The following is a 15,245-nucleotide window of genomic DNA, read 5'->3' as shown; positions in this document are numbered from 1 at the left end:
AACCTCCCAAAGCAGTTTCCAAATTTAGGCTTCACATTTAAGTAACTAAATCTGTATTTCAGCTGTATTCAAAACCAGCATTCACTTTCAGCACAAGCAATTCTAGTTAAAGATGGCAGAGTAAAGAAAAAAGAACAGAAGAGGCATTTCTTTCCAGAGAACACATAAATCAAATATCAACATGAGAAATTCAGGACTATTAAAAATGTAATTAAAAAATAAAAATTAATTTTTAAAAAATTGAGTAACCAAAAGGATGGGTTTTTTCTGTATGAACATTTAGACAAGTGTATCAACCGAGAAAGCAGCAATACAAGACAATAATGTGTTTAAAAACACCAGTATTAAAAAAAAAAAAAAAAAGAAAAAAAAAAAAAGAAAAACAAAACCAAACTAGTGAATAAGGGATATGACAGTTATGACAGTTACTTTGGAAAAAAAGTTCATAATAAAAATGAGACAACAATGAAGGAGAATCCAAAAAGATAAAAAAACAAAAAAAAAAAGAAAAACCAAGAAACCAAAACAAAAAACCCAACATGAAGAATTTGCTAGTTTGAAGTTTTGGTATGGTTTCAGAGCCTTTTTCAAGTACCAGCAAGTACTTAAGGCACAGGGCAGCAAGTACTTAAGGCACAGGTGAGGCCCAGCTCATTTAATCCGTTTTTGATTTGATGAAGCCAAACTCATCCAGAACTGATTTCTGTAATTCTTTATATCCACAATTATGTTAAAGTATCTTCAGAAAGTAAAAATCTAAATTGCACAGTTCAAAAGAGTATTTGTCCTTGTGCTTTATTATTTAATTCCTTCTGAAGCACATTCCTCACTCTTTGTATTAGACTCATTTGACCAATCTACAGATTTTAAAGTGACTTCATGCATTTGCCAGCATCCATAACTGACTTTATTCAAAATAAAGTGAAAGTAAAATGGAGAGGTAATTATATTCAAGAACAATAAGTTGTATTTGGAAAGATGAGATTGCCCCATCTGCCTTAATAAAGTTTTTCTTCAAGTTTCATGGGTGTTTTTTGCACAATTATAGGTGAAATCTATGTTTAAGTAGTTTTGTGTTGACCATATTTCCATAATCTGTTGGAGGATTTAATATCAGAACCCATATTAAAAAAAAAAAAAATAAATCAGTATATCCTAAGCCACTGTGTTGTTTTTTAAAGCAACATATTTAAACATAAGAAACACAAACCAGGACTTGAAGTGATAGTAACAGAAATCATCAAAATATGGGAAATAAAAGCCCAAGATTTCACTGAACCAATTTAAGAAAGGGTAAATTATGCCACTTGTTGTAGAGGAAGCATCTTTCACTCAAAGGAAATCACTAACAACAACTAAACCTGAATTCCCTGAGGTGATACCAAGAAACTCATCAGCACTGATTCAGCACATTAAATGGTAAAGCAGCAACAAATTATACAAGATTACAAGAAGTCTGAGCATTGTGGCACCTTTACGAGTAAAGAGTTCCACTTGTGATTACCCCACTGTGCTATGACTTCTCTAAAAGGACTTTCAACTTCAGTTGAAACAACTTGACACAGTAATAATTCTATCCCAGAATTTGGCTGATTATTACAATTTCATAATTCCATTTAATTTTATTTACTTTTCTACACCATTTAAGGTTTTTTTTTTTTTGCTTTAAAGGAAAAGATGTCCATACCTCTTGCAACTAGAAGGTGCTCCCATTTAATGGCATTTCCACATAATCATTTTTAAAAGGACTCACGTAAAATCAATGCCTGATCAGACATCTTAAAAGTTTAACCACCACCACTGAAACACATTTGCAATATGCTCATTTTACAGCCAAAAGAGTATTATTCTAAAAAACCTTTACAAGACAAATGCCTAAGAAAAAGAGAACAAAAAAGCATTTTCTGTAACACACAGATAACTTATTAAATTTTAATTTTAAATATTCAAAGATTAGGCATACATTTGTGATTGCTAAAGATGTCACACTGATTTTATTTCTTACCATGAAAACTTGTATGACAGCAGCTGCGTCTCAAATATGTGACAGTAACTGGCTTTCCCAGTCTCACTTTAAGGAGATGTGCAACTGCTTTTCAAATCATTATGAAACCACAATAATACATAAAAGTCCAGAAATAAAAACTAGCTTCCGGGACACACTGGTGTAACTATAGCTGGGGGAAAGTCTGCATGTGAAACGAGTCGTGACCTTGTGACTTGCTAATGGACTGTTTATGGAAATACTTTTCTCAACAAGTTAATCTTTTACTAGGTACTGGACTGACCTGACTGTGAACTAGAAGCTGAAGACTCATGTCACCCACTGAATTAATTGCTACATTAAAATGTCAGGCAACCTGGGACAAGCAAGGGGTGACAGAGCCCCAAGCCCATGCAGACGTCAGAAAGAAAACATGCCTTTGAAATGTTTTGAACAAGGCTAACTGCAGCCCAGAACCAGTGAAGAATGCACTGTCACCTAATCCTCTCCTGGAAAACCAAAAGGCATGTGCATAGTCAGCCTCAGGAACACTCAGGTATGTAACACAAACTCTCCCACTCTGAACACTCTCCACAGGGAAGGTCACCACTTTCAGAAGACACACTTCCCATACTTGCTTAGTAGGTCTGGGTTAAGCATTAGCTAGCCAGTCATGCACCTGCACAAAATTATAAAGAAGCTGCTGTATGAATATGGAAAAGCTCCTTAGCTGCCCACTCACAATGATTGAAGGATCAGTGCAGTTACACAGAAAGGGTTAAGAATTTTAAATTCTGTCATTACAGATTATTTTAGCAAGTGCAAACAAGTATACAGTAGCCCAACAAAATCTTATCAAAAGTCACCATGGTAAGAACTAACCACTTCCCTTGTGAGAGCCAGCTTCATCCCCTCCCAGTTATAAAAACATGCCATTTATTTGAACATGGAAAGGGAGTAACAGTGCTAGACCCATATTGTCTCATTTCCTATTTCCTTTTAAGTACCAAAATGCAGGTCTTGTCACAATGAGATTCAGGAATGCAATGAAGCATACATTGGGCCTTCAGGAGATAAAGTGAAATGATGGTTCTCTAAAATGAACTTAGTGGGGGAAAAAGAACACGCTCTAGAGATGTGAACAAGCTCTAGAGAGTGTTTTTTCCTCCCCCTAAATGGTTATAAAGAAACATGAGGAAAGACTGGACAGACTGACAGTTGAAAAAAATGCCAAAACCTTGCCCAATAATAACTACACCAAAAAACTTTGACTGCATAGTTATTTGTGGTTTCAAGCAAAATCCACTAGTTTAAAAGATGTTAATAGCACAAAACTCATATGCCTGTTCTGTACCTCCACCAAATCAGAAATTTATTTGTCACCATGTCTGATGCACAAGTGTTTTGAAATCTGGAGGCAATGGTGTCCTCTCGACCAGAGACTGACAATACTTAATAAAAAAAGAGCCTGTCCCTCCTAAGGCATCAGTTCCCATAACACCGGCTGTGTTCTCCCCACAGAGGGGAGACAGAACACAGTTGGTCCTAAGCAGCATAACCAGTTGAGCTCTTTCACACAGATGACATGTCACATTTCTGAAAATGCTGCTGTAATATAAATCAGTCCTGCATCTGGTTTTGGCTTTGTTCCAATCCAGTTTGCCTACTTACTAGTTGTGCAAATCAGAGCACTTTTGGCTCTATGATCAGAGAAACCTAAAAGCTTTTTATATTGTTGTTAACCAAAGAAGGTAAATTTGTTCAGTAGTCTTTCCCCACACAAACATTAATGGAACAGACCTGAATTATCTCCCAATAAGCTGGATGAAACAAACTGAGTATTTTTTCAAAATCTTACAGCTCTGTAAGTGTAACTATTCATAGCTACAGGTCCTAGGTACACTTTTGACCACTTGCACCATTGTATCCTTTCAATCCAGGTTTTAATCATAACAAACCCATGAGTTTTAGACATTTAACAAATCAGTATGCACTAACAACTATCAGCATAGCCTAGGCAAAAGCAACTTAAATGTGCTAATTGAAACAAACACACTTCTATGTAGAGATTCTGTTACAGCCAGGAGGTCTTGCAGTTTGTAGCACACGTTACATAACCAGATGCTGCATCCTTCTTTTTCCAAAGTTCTACAGAGGTACCTAGTGCCTGAAGCATCAGAGGCAGTCCTGCTTGCTATTTACAAGTCCTAGAAAAGGTTTTATGTAGCTGTATGCCACAAGATGCAGAGAACTTACCCAGCCACTGTGAGTACAGCAGATATGGTGGCTCCATCCTGCCGCCAGCTGCTACAGAGCCAATAAGCAGAGAAAGCTCACTCAGAAGCCTGACAGAGTCACATGTAACTTCAAAGTGGGCATAATGGTAAATTCAGGTGCTGATTTTCCTCTGAAGTGGAATTTATGTTTTGAACAAAACCCACACTAGTTAGTCACATACTTAGTGATAAATGCCCTGCTTTATTTCAAGCTAAGGTACCAATATTGCAAATATGGTAGATACACATGAAGTGAACACTGGCACACAAAGAATACCAATAATGCCTATAAGGCTCCACCACTGTTTAAAGTTTTTCCTAGAGGCTCATTCACAAGATTAAAATCTGAGTTTCTGTCTAAGTCTTAGCTATTCATGGCTATTTAGGTCTCAACTACTTAGGCACATGCAAGTACACTAAATAGAGTTGAAATACTAATCATACAGTTAAGCTGCTTCCTGGGAAGAAATAATTTCAAAAAATTATTCGTCAAATTTAAGAAAAAGTGAAAGACCTCTTTTGATGAAGGTCCTATAGAGCTCTGTCTACATGATAGAAACTGGCAGATTTCCTACTAGTTCCCCTTGCTAGTTTCCCCAACAGTCTACCCGGTAGGCTGAAAGGAAGCCAAATATCTAAAAGTTCTGGCTGTGCTCTCCCCTGCAGTCTTGATTCCCAGGGTCTACAAGTGGCTTGCCCTGGCACTGGACCTCTATTCTCATTTGCAGTCAATTTCAAAATAAAGGAGCGCAATTCATATGTAGTCGATTTCAAAGTGTCAAAGCAATTCTCCTTCTCCACTCGGCTTTGCTGGGCATCCTCACTAGCAGCAGCAGAACTGTAAAATGCTGCCACAAACATGCAACTCAGAGCAGGTCAGAACAAGCTAACAGTAGAGCATACTAATTTACTGCTGAGACACCAGGGAGAATTAAATACTTCAGCACATTTACCGGGACAAGACGGTTTACCATTGTACCTGAACGTGCTGGAACTTAACCACATGCTTGAAAGACAAATCTTACAATACAGTAGCATCATTCTGCTCACCATACATACACTTAACTTTTCATAAAAGAGCTAATCTATACTTCAGAGTTTTCAACATAAATAAGAATTTCAAGATCAAGTATAACTGTACTTCAAATGAATTTAGAAAGACAAACAGTAAGCAGTTTCATTAGTTTACTATCATAGTTTGACATAGCTCATAGTTTCATTAGTTTACCACCATACTCAGCTTGGTTAAAGACACTATTTTTCTGAGAAATGCTGCTTTTCACAAAGGTTTGTGACGTTATTAGTAAACTGTATCCCAAAGAGCAACAGCCAAGGAAACTTACTGTCACTGTTTTATTTGGAACAGACAGTAAACATTTGAATGAGATGTCAGCAAGACCTTTTTCAAGGACATGTCAACAGGCAATGTTCAGATCAAACCCTTCCAATAAATTTTTTTTCTTCAAAAAGGGAAGTCCCTCTTCTACTGTAGAAAAGAGACAGGATTTGCAGGACAGTCTAGGAGTCTGCAAATCCTGACTTCTCTCCTTTTGTGGAATAAAAAAAACCCCTCAGACTAAGAAATTCTTTTTGACTAAAATAATGAGCATTTCTCAGATACAGGGAACACTTGTTTTTTTGGGTTTTTTTTATTATGTACTGTGGTACTTTCTAAGCCCTTTTTCTATATTTTCCATTCCTAAGAGAGTCAATTTGGACCCATTGGGCTTTGAAGTATCTATACAAGAAAAAAGCATTCTTTTTCAGAATTGAATCCTTTGCTACCAGCAATATAGTAGAAATGAGCGATAACAGTAACCACAATGAACAGAGGATGCCGGCATGCAGCATAAGCCAAATGCAATGAGCAGGCACAAATCTCCCAAGTCAAACACTTTGCCAATCCACACCTTTCCTCACTCAGCTTGCTGAGTGTAGCAGTATATGCTGGTTTACAATGCTGAACACATCCTTACATGAATACACCTTTCAACTTTGAAAAGATGGAAGACATCTTAGTTTAATCACAAATATTTGTTATTTTATTATGTGCCCTCTCATCACAAAAAAAAAGGACACTCATTCTTCATGGTAATCTTCACATTGAGAGAAACCAAGCAGATACAACTTTTCCATATTGGTTTGGCATACAGCATTTCTGAAATGACAGTGCTGAAGGCCACCTACACTGCTCTCTGCCAGAGCTCTGCATGGCTTAATGTGTCTCATTTTATGCTTTCTTGTCCACAAGGCTGGAGGGGAGCTGAAGCAGGAAGCTTCTTCTCCCTCTTCTTGTACTACTGGCTTAAAGCAAATGCAGAACAATCTGCATGTCCTTAAGATCTCTTTTCCACATACCCCTGCTCTTTCCCCCAAGCGCCTCGGGGAAGGGTAAGAAACATGCACTTGCAACTCAGAGTAAATTCTTCTCCAGGGAACAAACTCCAACTTTCAGTTAATTTTAGGAAGATGTTTGAAGAAGTGTGTAAACAAGACTGTGTGGAGCAGAACGTACGAGGCCACCAGTCCTAGCTAGCCCTAACCTTGGAGGTTCAAAGAGAAAGCAAGTGATCCTGGTTACTGTGACCCTGCCAGAAACCAGGGCCCACCCCCGGCAGACAGATACTGAAAAGCTTGGCTGTATTTACTGGCATTATAGAAATAGTTTCCACACCACGGAAACCTCAAAACCCTTGCACTTTCTACAGGCTGGGACATTCGATTTGCCTGCAGAGATCAGGAGACCTACTGTAATAAGCTGTTCATTACAAATCAATGCAGAATTTACAGTTAAAAACCCCAAAAATCAATGTTAATTCTATTTTTACAGGAGAAGCCATTTTGTGGATCTATATGGAGGCATTACCGAATTACCTTTTTAAAAAAAAACTTATGCATTTTAGTACAGTTTTAAGAATAACTTCATCCAGATCCACACAATTAAAAACTAACTCTTCACTCTTCCATTTTGAGTATGACCTGTGAAAAAACTTTACCTAACTACAGAAGCCACTCCCTATGTTTTATTTATATGAATAATCTAACTAAATAATATGCAAAACAGGTCCTTAATGTGAAAGATCCTTCCGAAGTTTTTAAGAATACATTAACACTGTCTCAGCAGGCTTCCATGCTAATCAAAACTGCAATAATTTCTCACATTAAGCAAAGAAATCTGTAATCCTGTAGCCTAGAGTTCTGTAGAGGCATTTCCTTTAGTGAAATAAAAAATATCTCAGATCTTTACTTATGGAAAGATTTAAGGCACTAATTATAGATCTAATGCTAAAGTTAAAACCTGCAATCAGAGAAAAAAGATTGAAAAGACTTAATATCAGACCTTCCAACTCCACTGTCTAAACCCATGAAACAAGTAACCAAAAAATAAACAAACAAAAAAAGATAAACAGAGAAACTGTCACTGACTACACAAGAATTTTCAAACTATATATTCAGCAACCAGAAATTAAAAGTACAGTCATAATTCAAAGCAATAACAATACTACCTTAGCCATGGTGGTAAACAAGCACTAGCCTACTAGAGTGTCTTGATCGCACAAGCTCTATAAACTGTACATGAACTGCAAAGTGGATGTCACTGCAAGCTTCACCACGCCTTTGACAGATATTTACATTTTGGTGTACATCTCCAAATGCAGAGCACTTACATATCATCTGAAGGCAAAATATCAGCCACTGAGCTTAGAAGCCTCCATTTTAAAGAATACTAAGATTTACTAAAATTATATTGTGCAGACATTTTATTTGCAGTAGAATAGGAGGTAATACAAATAATTTGTATTAAAAAAAACCCCAAAACTGTTTCTCAATTTGTTATGACAAATTAGGATTAGGGGTTTTTTCCCCCCCTTCAGCATTTTAAATATTTAGACCAAGCTCTTTCAGCATCCAAAAGGAACAGTCCTGGAGATAGAAACACGATGGTTAGGTATTCAAAACTCATCAGACTGTAGATGGTATTTCAGAGAAGTAACTACTGAAATTAAACACATACATGCACACACTTGAGGGTGAATAGCCAGCTCCCAAAAGTACCTGATCATCACTTCTGACAGCTGAGTAAGAACTCATTTCAGTTTGCTCAAAAGCAAGATGACTGGAGGCTCAAGAAGAGGATGGGGAAGAGCTCAGAAAACAAGATGTCAGATGTGGCCAGATGTCAGTGAGGTCAAGCAGATGCAACTCACTTCCCAGCACTCTATTTCCACCTTCCACAGTGACCTTGGGTAAGTTACAAGGAGCTGCAGTACCAAGAGCAGGATGGGAAACACTAGGAAAGAAATGAAGCTGTCCAGCATAATAATCACATTAGCAGTAATTTAACTACCAATTAGAATACTGGGACAAGAGAAATGAGAACAGACAGTATTATGCTATATTTCCATTAATGTTTTGAATAGTTTACACTTCAGGGACAGAAATCAAATATATGGAGACAGTGTGAAACAAAGGTAGACTGTCTTGAATTACAGTTTAATCTCACAAATAGGAATGACATTTTAAGTTTAAAGAAAAAAAACACTTTCTGCAAACATCTTAAAGTCTTTAATCACCACACAATGAACACCATCAAAACAACTGGACATTAATAAGCCAAAAAAAAGAGGGAGTGATGTCTCTATCACCTTTTATTCTGACAATCTGAAAACTATTTCATCCATTTCCAGACAGAAGGTAAATAATTTCCAATTTCAAGTTGCTCTTAGGTAGCAAGTAAATAGAGCTGCTATGTTTTCAGGACATTTTACAGCCAAGATTCAACAAAACTGATCTTCTAAAAGCATACCAACAAACAACCACAACAAAATAAAGCAAACAAACCTCCAAAACTCAACAAAAAACCCAAAACTTACAATCCAAGAAACAGACAAAAAAAAAAAAAAAAACAAAAAAAACCAACAACCCAAAAACCCACAACACCTCCCCCCACCAAAAACAAACCAAACCAAAACCCCCTCAAAACTCCAAACATACAGGAAAAAATAGCCAAGGCACACGAGCACCAACCAGAACACTCCAGTTTTACTTGTGCAGTGTGAGACAGGAAAGCGGAAGCAACTCTGCAGGCAATACACTCAGCCTTCGGGTAAAAAGGGAGGGTAGCAACAGAAAGCACGTTCTCCTAGTCATACAGAGACAAGAAATGAAGCCCTTTAAAAGGCTTTCTGACCATTCTGCCTTAAGAATGAACTGTAATTCTAGAGCTTTAAGTGAGCGCACAGCAGATAAAAAGTAAATTAAGATGACCCTCGGGTCTCTGCAGAGAATCCTCTGAGAACAATTCAGATTAGCATTAGAAACTCAGAACTCAAACCAGATCCGTCCTCTAACCACCACTTCCGCTGAAAACTAGCTTTACAAGTGTGTTTGAAAAACAGCTACATGTCAACGTATAATTTGTATTTTAAACAAGCTTAAGCCAAGTTTCACCAATACTGGAAGCCAGTGAAAGCCAACAGAAGCATTCCCACAGTCATTCCACCCCCAGATGCTTGTTTCTACTCCTGCCTCATGCTTCCCTGCAGCAGCATAAATCTCTGCACAGCAGCACCATTACTTTTGAAAGTGTTAGTGCACTAAAAGGTCTTGTGAAGTTCAAATCCATCATACAGAAGGAAAAACTGGTCTTCAAATCTTGCGCTCTACATGTTCAGCCTTTGGGTAAGATACGACTGCACACGTCTACATACAGGTATTGCACTAAGCAGTACTTAGACTCCACTGAGTGACAGTAGAGACTGAACCTTTAGTATCACTAAATCCAATGAGACAGAAAGCTCCAGATTAGTTAGTTACAATCTATTTACTTTGCACAGGAACAAAGAAACTGCCATATCAGATCAGACCATTTAAGCAGAACCCTACCACTTGCAATAACTAAGAGTGATAAAAATCAGATATGGTAGAGGGTGACCCTCTTCCAAAAGTACTCCCAAGCTCACAGAAGAGATAGAAAGGCAGTCTTCTCTCACCACAGTATCCCCTCAAACTGGAAGCAGAAAATTTGGTAGCTTATTTACACAGATGGTTATAAACATCTCTAAGCATTAGAGACTTGGATAAAATACAGAATTATATTTCACCTTACCTAGGAATAGCCAAGATCAATAATAAGCTATATTTTTTTTTACCTTAGCTACATTCTGACAGGAACAGAGAAAGTTTGCATTTTAGTGACAAAAAAATCCTTGGCCATGCTGTGTGGTCACTGTAAATGTTCTCCTGTTCCCACCACAACTCCCAGTGCTCTGTTAGAAGCATTCATGTCCTCCTTTGAAAGTCATCAAAGGTGCTACAAATTGATACAGAGCTGAAACTGATGAGCTTTTTTATAAGTACAAGCACACACTTGTACATATAGACAACACGTCAGTTTTACAGCGTGACCTTGGTGTCTCTAGCATGTGTCAAACAGCAACAGCAGAAAAATACAGTATAAACACCTACAAGCGTTGCCTTGAAGCTGAATTATCTAGCACATGCCTTTTCAAACACCTAACTTTCATGGAAGTCACAAAGTATGTGGTTACAGCACACAGATGAACTGAACCATTTATTTCCTTTCATTTTTATAAAAACATGATTACAGCAATATAAACTAATGCTGTACTTGAGGAAGTAATAAGGCATCTACACCAACTTCAGACACAAACATCACTTTAAGGTCTGGATGTTTTAAAAGCATATTGTTAAGCTCACAGAGAAGGAAATGCACTTTACCTCCATGGATTTCCCTCATGCGACAAGAAATCACACTAGAGTTATCAATGAATTCACTATTTGGATCTTGTTATAAACAAAAACAATATACTGACAGAAAACAATATATATGGGATAAGAGATCTGAAGTGCTTTATCATGTTGAAGCTGCAACTCCTAGGAAAACAGCTTCCTTCTTCTCTTACAGTGATATAAGATAGCTTACACCCTTCGGTGCTTTTAGTGAAAATATTCACTCTACTGCCTGACATGCAGAATGCTTGAGAGCTTGAAGGAAAAAGGTAATATTTACATCTATAATTCAACAGCAATCAGTTTCCCTTCTCAGGTTCATTCTGAGGCTCAAGAAGGTCTTCCAGCATAAACAGACAGAGAATCTATTTAAAAGGAAGTAACTGTAATACCAAAGAGATGGATAGGGGGACTTTGGAGCAAGCATAGTATCTTCTAACTAACAGCAGATCCTTACAGGAAAGTACAACTAACTGCATTCAAAACCTCCCCATAAAACATTCTTTAAAGTATGCCTTTAAGTTTGCCCCTTAATAAATACCTGGGCAACAGCTGCCCAGGCAAATTTAATGTGTATTATTATTTTTCACATATAAATTAGCCTCTCTCCTCCAGCTGAAATAAGTCAAGATTAAAATGAGGGCAGATAGATGTTTTAAATTTTTTTAACAGCTTGATATAGTACTACTTGGTCTAATATCTGTTTATTGGTAATACAGCACACAGAATTACTGAGATACTCTACATGAGCATTTATGGGTATTTCTGAAGGACAACCATTGTTAAAGTCGTCATGTATTTTCAACTGCCCTTATAATAAAGTCAAAGGTGACTCACTGAAATACTGAAGAGAAAAGCTTTTGGCATTCAGTATTTTCTAAGATTTGTTAACACTCCTAGTCAAATAGCACAAAGCCCTTACAAGTATTTTAACATGTACACACACTCAATACACTGATTTGGCCAAATGCAGGTACCTAAAAGTAAGCAAAATTGTCTGTGTGAAAAGGAAAAAAAATTCCACAGCTGCTTTGTCATTGCTGCTGTGGACAAACTAGAAGGATGGACTCAGCGTTTCACCACTGATGCGACACACATTGACCTTCCTGCACCTCTAACGTCCAGCCTGACTCCCATTTGCTATCACTATGAGACTCAACCTCTTTAAACATATTCTGATATTCTTTTTTTTCTTGAAAGCCAGGAAACTTGATATAATTGTATTATGATATACAGTACATGATAATATCATGACTTTATAAATACAAAGCTGATGCCAAGAGTTTATAAAAAAACAGGGCACCCACTAAAACTTGTACATCGTTACCCTTCCTCAAAACACTTACGATTTCCTGCTAATCCTTCTCTAAGTACAGAGCCATTTCTTATCTGCACAACCACACTACAAGAAGTATTTTTACACTGCCCTAGGAACAGGCAAAAATCCATCTGAATTGCTGAGAATACATACAAACAGGACATTGTCTAGAAAACAGTTCTAATTACAGTACTCCCGTGGTAATTCAACCTTTAAAAAATATTCCTGAGGTTTGACTGGCATAAGACACAGATAGAAAGAACAAACAAGTCATATGTCCAAACAGGAATTATACTTTTATGAGATTTAAATGATTAGCCAAACTATAAGGCATCACTAAAACAGATCCCTGGATGTTAATACTAAGTTCTTAAACTACAGAGTCCATACCAGATAAAACCTTACAAGACATCCAGGTGATGTCATCTTCACATCACAATTGTCATCTTCACATCACAATTACCTGGTCATACTGCAGTCCCTACACACGCATACACCAGTAAGACCCAGCGAGTACATGTTAAAGCTGAAATGTGTTCTAAAGTACTTAAACTGCTTCACCGCGGGCGTAACTTCGCCATCAACCTGAATACTTCCACACATGTTAAACAGGCAAAATAGTGGCAGATCACAAGAAAATGGACTTCTGAATTAATACATATTGAAGGCAAACATAGGTTGCAAACACCAAGGCGCTGAATGCAACCAGTGAAATTTATCACCTAGACTAAGCCACGACAAAATTACTTTCTCCTAAAAAAGCAGTAAGGATATTTATACTTGAAAGTCTTTCCTCTTCTTACTAAAATAAATCAGCTTCTTAGTAAAATAAATCAGTTCTGCATTATCGCGAAGCTGCAAATAAGAATCTGATTTCAGAAAAGTCGGGGGGAGGGGGGAAGGGGAAAATAAAAATATAATGAAGTCGATTACTCAGTTTTGCAGCAAAGTACTCGCGCAGCGCGGGCAGCGCCGGGGGAGCCCGCAAGGCAGGCGCTCAGCCGCCGCCCGCAGCCCGGCCCCGGCCCCGCGGGCAGCACCGCGCTCGCTCGCCCCGAGCCCCAATGGCTGCTGACACATCCGGCCCCGGCCCCGCCACCGCCCCGAGCTCACACTTCAAAGCCTTTCGGGACTCCGGCAGAAGTCAAGCACAAACGCACCCCGCAGCCAGACGGGCCGCCCCCCGCGGCTCGGCTCCCGCGCAGCCCCGCACCGCTGACAGCTGCGGCCGGCGGGGCAGCCCGGCCCGGCCGTGCCCCTCCCTCAGCCCCGTACCAGGTGCCCCGGGGAAGGCGGGCGAGCTCTGCTCGCCGCGCCCCAGCGCTGCGCTCCGCGGCTGCTCCCGCCGCCCCCGCATCCGCTACCGGTCCGCGGCGACGGGGAACGGGGCGGCGGAGCCCGCCCCGAGCCCCGTCCGCGGGAACAGCCCCGACGCCGCCGCTGTCACGCAGCGCCCGCCGGGACTGACCCTTGCCCGCCCCTCCAGCCGTAGGCGCCCCTCACCTCGCGGCGGGGGACGGCTCCATCCTCCGCTCCGCGGCTGGGTCCGTCCCCGCCGGGCTCCCCGCCGGCAGCGCCTCCAGGAGCTCGGCGAAGCGGCTGGGGGAGGCAGCCGGGCTGGCGGGGCTGGAGCGCGGCGGCCCGGGGAGGTAGTGGAGCAGCAGCGTCTCGGGGGGCTCCGGCGAGGAGGAGGAGGAAGAGGAGGAGGCGGCCGGGGCGGCGGCGAGGAAGAGGGGCGCCTCCGGCAGCCGGTCCAGCTCCACGCTCCGCACTTTGCGCAGCTGCTTCCGTCTCCAGTCAGAGCGCTGTTCTCGGCTGCCGCCGCCCGCCTCCCGCAAGAGCCCCCCGCCGCTCCCGGCGACGCTCCCCGCCACCGCGCCGCCTTTCAGGCTCCCGCAGGCGGCGGCGGCGGCCGCCTCCGCGCCGCCGCCCGAGGATAATCCCGATGACGAGGCGCGATCCCCCGCCGCCGCCGCCATTTTCTCTGTCGGGTCACATCGGGCTCCCGAGCACCGGGGGCCGCCGGCGGACAGCGCGCTGCGCAAACGGCGCCGCCTGCGCAAACGGCGTAGGGCGGGGGCGGACGGCGGGCGCGGATTGGCGGCGAAGGGCGCCGGCGGGGCCGGGGCCGGGGCCGGGGCCGAAGCCGAAGCCGAAGCCGAAGCCGAACGGCGTCTGTCCGTGCGGCCGAGCCGAGCCCGGGAGCCGGTGGAGGCGCCAAGCGGGGAGCGCGGCCCCGCCCCCACGCGGCCCTCCCCACGTGCGGGAGAGCGGCGGAGGCTCCGGTGGCCGCGGGGCGGGGTACGACCGGCCGGGCTGGGCTCACCCGTGCGAGGCGCGGAGAAGCCTTTCCCGGATCCCGGAGCGCTCCCAGCTCGCACCCCGTAATGTGAGCCTCTCCTCTCGGCAGCATTTCCCTGGCAGCCGGCGGGCGCCGGGAGGAGCGGAGGGCCCGCGGTTCCTCGCTGCGGGCAGCCGAGGAAGCGCCTCTCCAGAGTGCCCCAGCTCACCTGGTCGTCCCTCTCTGGAGTCAGTAGGAAATTAAATGCACATCCTCGCTCGTAGCCTCCGCCTGTCCTCCTCCGGGCTGCCCTCAGTTGGCCGGCGGCGCTGCCCCCATGCTCAGGTGCCTCTCGGTGTCTGCAAGCGACGCAGAAGCGTTAATGTCTGCTCGGGGCACACGCGTCTCCATGTGTGCGCAGGAATGCACATGTGGATGAGGTTATACCCTGCCTCGCACACCTACCGCTGCGGCTGTTTCCTGAGAGAGTGCGAGGGAGAAGAAAGGCAGGAGACATCACATGACCGAACCTTGGGAGGTTCAAGTAAATTTTCTACTTGCCGGGATTTTCGCTCGACCACATTGGGGTGGTTTTGCTTTTTGATCTGAGATGAGAAAAGGAAAACTGAATAT

General features: G+C 42.0%; 1 protein-coding gene across 1 annotated transcript in view; it reads right to left on the bottom strand.

Moving 5' to 3' along the window:
• The window catches only part of MAP3K1 (mitogen-activated protein kinase kinase kinase 1), a 58,594-nt gene extending 44,142 nt beyond the window's left edge, over window positions 1-14,452 (bottom strand). Inside the window, exon 1 of the mRNA XM_041414667.1 lies at window positions 13,835-14,452. Coding sequence (XP_041270601.1) covers window positions 13,835-14,310 — 476 coding nt within the window. The 5' untranslated portion in view covers window positions 14,311-14,452. The remainder of the gene's footprint in view (window positions 1-13,834) is intronic.
• Between the last annotated feature and the right edge of the window lie 793 nt (window positions 14,453-15,245).

This window comes from Onychostruthus taczanowskii, unplaced genomic scaffold (assembly GCF_017590055.1).
Source record: "Onychostruthus taczanowskii isolate IOZ18803 unplaced genomic scaffold, ASM1759005v1 scaffold46, whole genome shotgun sequence".
Lineage (NCBI taxonomy): Eukaryota > Metazoa > Chordata > Aves > Passeriformes > Passeridae > Onychostruthus > Onychostruthus taczanowskii.
The sequence above is the reverse complement of the archived record's forward strand: the minus strand, read 5'-3'. Positions and strand labels throughout refer to the sequence as shown.